The sequence below is a fragment of the Xiphophorus maculatus genome, chromosome 9 (assembly GCF_002775205.1).
Source record: "Xiphophorus maculatus strain JP 163 A chromosome 9, X_maculatus-5.0-male, whole genome shotgun sequence".
Lineage (NCBI taxonomy): Eukaryota > Metazoa > Chordata > Actinopteri > Cyprinodontiformes > Poeciliidae > Xiphophorus > Xiphophorus maculatus.
In genome coordinates this window covers 22,781,544-22,786,728 of record NC_036451.1, presented here as the reverse complement: position 1 = coordinate 22,786,728, position 5,185 = coordinate 22,781,544, and the positions used below count along the sequence as shown (strand labels likewise).

The 5,185-nt window shown below is 38.4% G+C and overlaps 1 protein-coding gene across 2 annotated transcripts; it reads right to left on the bottom strand.

The window, feature by feature from the left end:
* Positions 1 to 217: 217 nt before the first annotated feature.
* nmu (neuromedin U) lies at positions 218 to 4,891 on the bottom strand. 2 transcript variants are annotated; one of them, XM_014474196.2, is made up of 9 exons: positions 4,668 to 4,891; positions 3,664 to 3,719; positions 3,541 to 3,588; positions 3,400 to 3,453; positions 3,276 to 3,305; positions 1,282 to 1,356; positions 561 to 614; positions 438 to 478; positions 218 to 346 (listed from the first exon to the last, which is right to left on the bottom strand). In XM_014474196.2, the coding sequence occupies exons 1-8, from the start codon at positions 4,813 to 4,815 to the stop codon at positions 443 to 445; spliced, it is 501 nt and encodes a 166-aa protein (XP_014329682.1). In that variant the 5' UTR covers positions 4,816 to 4,891; the 3' UTR covers positions 218 to 346; positions 438 to 442. The 2 variants fall into 2 exon arrangements, with proteins under 2 accessions (XP_014329682.1, XP_023195887.1); XM_023340119.1 differs by having other exon boundaries at positions 1,282 to 1,317.
* Positions 4,892 to 5,185: the final 294 nt, after the last annotated feature.

Here is a 5,185-nt window from a genome sequence, read left to right as displayed (position 1 = left end):
AAATAATGTTAAACCACACAAACTATTTAGCTAAAGTAGAAGAGACTCCAAACAATTCAATACCAAGATACTTTTATGCTAAAGTGTATAGTTTTGTGTATTTTCCTCCAACTTGTTCCAGATACAAAGACTGATGCTGGAATAATATGTCACGACTCAAAGTTGAACAACCTAAATGAATCACACAAAATAACATCTGGACAAATGAATGGTAGTTTAATTGGTATTCATTGTATAGTTTCAAACATCAATGTACAGCAGAGTCAAAGGGCAGTGGCAGGCGTCCGGATCACTCAGTCGTCGTGCAGCGCAGGTCCGTGTCTCTGTACACTCGCAGGTGGAGTTTCTGCAGCATATTCACGCACAGAATCAAGTCATAATTTAAAAAAGAACTCGCCATAGGTAAAACTTCTGACATACATTATTTGTGATGTTACCTTTTTTATTCATATTCTAAAGACCGTTTTCCATTTCGTGGCTAAAAGAGCAAAGAGAACCTTATAATTTCTGTTATTTAATGTGCAGCTTTTACTTCCTGTCACTACCTGACGCAAACATACCCGATAGAGGAAGTAGCCTCTGCTTTCAATTCCGCCAGGTCCCTGGAGTTCAGCCTGGATGGACACACACACACACACACAAAAAACCCAGCAGGACTGAACCTTCTGCACAAAATGATGATGGATTTTGTTGACGTAGAAAACATCATTTCTCCACCAGCAGAGGAAATGGCATATACCCACTTAAACAGTCACTCCAAAGCAAACAGTGTCCACGTTCCTCATCCACATTTGCTCTCTATCTGCTTTGTTTGAAAGCAAATAGGGATGTGTTCCCCTTTCCAGCAGCACTCGTTTTTAGACCATAATTACTCTCAGCTTGGAAAACACGACTAATGCAGACTGAACATTACTGACATGACATGACATGACATGACTTGACTTGACATGACTTGAGCTAAGGACTGGGAAAAGGCATTTAAGTCCACAGCAGAATGAAGCACGTGTGCTTCGGTATCAGCATCTGCTGGCTGTGCATGCTGCAGCTCTAAGAAAACATCTAAAACATAACATACCTACTTTTACAGAAAACCTTTACATTTTTTAAAAATTCAGGGCAAGATGTGTTGAGAGGTCGAGCAAATAGAGCAGTTTGCATCTGTGGTTGCGTTTGATTTCTGCATTCAGAACACAAAGTATTTCTCAATTTCTTCTAAAGAAGTGGATATCAGATTCAAATAAATAAAAACACTAAAAATGAAATGATGTGAGTGGTACATACGCTCATTACGAGTCCTCTCTCTCTTCTGGGATGGAGCTGAGAAACGAGATGCAGAAGAGGGTGCAACTGAGAGTTCTGACACACACACACACACACACACACACACACACACACACACCACACACACAGAGAGGCAGACACGCGAACATCAACAACAGTGGAAAAGAGAAGACACCATGGACTGTACACAATTTTCTTTTTGTTTGTACAGAAGAGTGTGCAACACAGAAATGCAGATGCTTCAGGTCTGCAGTCAAGTCTGCAGGGAAGACCTCATGCTCTATTTGGGGGTTTAAACCTTTACATTTATATTTATTAGAAAGAGGTAAGTGAATGTGTACATTTTCATGGGATGGCCATCGCTAAACAAAGTGGAATGCCTCTTATGTCTTTGTGAAATTAGGCAGCCCAAAAACTAAAAATAAATTCCTTTTTTTTTTTTGAGAACCAGATTCATCACTGACTTTTTTTTTCTCTCAAATCTCTCTCAATGTGAATAAATATGTGTAGCTAAAGCAATTGAACTATGGGAGGCCTTAAGTGCTGCAATAGACTAAATGGATATTTATGAAAAGAAACACAAATGCATAGATGTGTCAAAAAACAAGAATTGTGGAAATAATTAAACATTTAAATTCACTCTATGGTTAAAACAACACAAACTTATTTTTATAAGTTTGTGATTTTGAACGGATTAAAGTTAAACCTGTTAATCCGTTCAATTTTTTTATTCAAATTGATCAAACTATTGAAATGTAATACCTTCTGTAAGCATTAGCTATCAAAATCAGGGGATTGGCTAAAACTGCTGTGATAAAAGATGATTGGGCTAAAACTGACTTGTAGAGCAGGTTAACCAATCAGATGTAAGACTGTGTTTTGCGAACTACTTCCTGGAAAACAGAAATGATAACATGAATAAAATCTGAAATAAATCCATATGGCTTTATGCAGTTATTTAAATAAGGTAGCCCATATTTATTTTTTGTGTTTTTCTTTTTCAAAAATGTTCTTTTATTTATTTTATTGCAATCTGTTGAATTCCCTCTTCGAATGTCTGTTGGGTTTTTTTTTTTACTCTAATCGAGATATATATATATATATATATATATATATATACATACATACATACATATACTGTATGTATATGTATGTGTGTAAAAACACCACTTCATTTAAACATAGGCAGCTGTAAGCAAGCTCAAGTTAAGCATGCAACTGTTCATTGCTGTGATGTTAGAAATTTTACTGTAGCTAAATAAATGTAAAATAAATTATGTAAAGGGCCTCAAAGCTTTTCATCCATTCATTGTCTATGCCTGCAGGATCATGAGGGGTGTGGGGGGATGAAGGGTTAGCCTGTGAGAACCAATGGAGAACATGCAAAGTCCATGCAAGAAGAACCCAGGTCAGGACTTGAACCCAGATTGGCTGCAAGGTTCTTTCCTGTCCTGAAGATGTAGGCAGTTATTCAAGGAACTTGACGTTTTTGAAGCTGTGGTGCTGCCTTCCTGAACAAAATGGCGTCCAACATGCATCACACTCATAAAGGCAGGAAAGCTTTGTGAGAGGATTTAATTGTGCATATTGGTACTGTGCTCGTGTCACCATGCATTCTGCAGCTATTTCTTTATAGAAATTATGCGTGCTCTGGGGAAATAATATGCAAATTACCTGTCACTGTCATCAGTTTCAATAAAGCAATATCCAGTTCAGGGGTTTAAAAAAAACTGATGCAGGTTCCCATATAAAGTTGCTTTTGTTCAGTCAAGCAACACACTGTGGCAGTGCAGTTTTATTCACTATTATTTTTTTAACTTACCACCCCCTGTGACAAGAGATAGCCTTGTGGTCTGGAATAGTGAAATAAAAACTGCACATACAGCATAGGGCGTCAAACATCAGGAGAAAAAAAAAAATCTCACATGCAAACCAACAGCCCGCATATTTCTAAATAAAATAAATTCCATTAAGGAAGGAAAAAATTAACTCACCCTTTTACTATTTTCTTGAACTCTCAGCTCCTAAAAATGCATAAATCAGATTACTGGTGAAGATATGCAACAGCACAACCAAGCATTTTGAGACAACGGAAAGCCAGCATATGATATAAGATACCTTTGACTTCTGAACCAACATCAACATACAGAGTTCTCCTATGACATCTGATGTCTGGAAAGTAAATATGGCAGCTGTCAGAAATTATTTCAATGTGATATTTCCCTCTAAACTGAGCAAGCTGTTTCATAGCTCACTCACCCAGTATTTCAGGTCTGCAGAAAGGTAGGATGAGCAAACAGCGTCTATCTGTGGAGAAGCACAAAGGATGATGGGGGACTGCACAGAGAAGACCGATTAAGAATACAATAAGGTAAAGTCTACCTGACGAAGTAGCTGCCTCTGGTCTGTTGTGACCTGCTGAAGACTGACTGGGGCACCTTTAATTTCACAAAACAACATAAAAACACCCAGTTCACACTTAAGCCAGAGAGTCTGCATCATTACAGTGTTGTGATCCAAAACATGACAGTATGGGTCTTATTGAGCCAGCTAAACAACGGCATTAGAGCTTTGCGGACGCAGTTAGAGTAGGAATAATCAACATTTTTTCCTGTATGTTTAGACATGATTGCAGTGAAGGTCCATTAGCAGGTTAAGAGCTTCACAGTCAAACATGGAGAGAGAGTGTATAAACATGACGCAAAATTATATCTGCTTTGACAAAAAAAAGATCTTTAAATTTAAAAATAGCAATAACTACTCTATGTTTTGCGTATCTATAGACAAAAAATGCCCTGTGTTGACATTGACCTTAAATAATACAAACACACTCAAAGGTCAGTTTGATAAGACACGATAAAGTGTCAGTGTACATCTGTACTCCCTTCAGTCATTTTTGACTTCCTGTCAGTAAGTAAACACAAACAGATACTGTCGTGTCTTGGTTAGATAGATAGATGGATGGATGGATGGATGGATGGATGGATGGATGGATGGATGGATGGATGGATGGATGGATGGATGGATGGATGGATGGATGGATAGATAGATAGATAGATAGATAGATAGATAGATAGATAGATAGATAGATAGATAGATAGATAGATAGATAGATAGATAGATAGATAGATAGATAGATAGATAGATAGATAGATAGATAGATAGATAGATAGATAGATAGATAGATAGATAGATAGATAGATAGATAGATAGATAGATAGATAGATAGATAGATACTGTAAAAACAATCTAAAAACAATCATTATCACAGAAATTGAAAAGTTTGGAGGTGTTAATTTGATTTCTGCAACACAAATCATGCACAAAAAACACAAAAAATAATAGTAATTGTTGCATGTCAAAAATAAAAATATTTGTCAACCTACTTGTAGAGGCTGGTATGGTGAGGATGAACAGGACTGCCAGGGTGATGCTGGCCGTGCTGAGGGGACTCATGGCGCCGCCGCTGAGGCTGTGCAGGGTGCAGAGGGCTCCGCGCTGCTCAGGCTGGCTTTGGCTACTGAAGGTCTTCATCTCCCTCCTCTGAGTGGCCTTTCCTCGCTGTTGTGTGTGTGTGTGTTTTTTTTCTCCCACTTCAAGCTCTTCTGACACTTTTTGTCTGGCGTCAGAGAAATATGAAGGCTCGCGCGCCCCGCGCCCTCCGCAGGGGAACGTGGCTGCGTCACTGGGAAGGGAGCCCCGCGCGCGTGTTAAGTTATGAGGCTGAATCAACAAGTTGGCGGTGAAAATGCTTCTCCGAACAAGGAGGTAAAATAGTGAGTAAATAGAAAGCTGTAAGGGGTCAGAAAAGTTAATATATGCTTACAAAAATGTTTTTGGTGTCACGTTGCTACTGTTAAAAGTACTAACGTTGGGAACTTGATAGTAGCTACCAATGGTATTA

What these genes read in the sequence shown, in the direction of transcription:
- nmu (XM_014474196.2), bottom strand. Translation starts at nt 4,815, where the DNA reads ATGAAGACCTTCAGTAGCCAAAGCCAGCCTGAGCAGCGCGGAGCCCTC. An exon ending in TTCAAGAAAATAGTAAAAGG is followed by an intron (nt 1,357 to 3,275) that starts GTGAGTTAATTT and finishes TGTGTGTGTCAG; the next exon opens with AACTCTCAGTTGCACCCTCT. An exon ending in GAGGCTACTTCCTCTATCGG is followed by an intron (nt 479 to 560) that starts GTATGTTTGCGT and finishes TTGCTCTTTTAG; the next exon opens with CCACGAAATGGAAAACGGTC.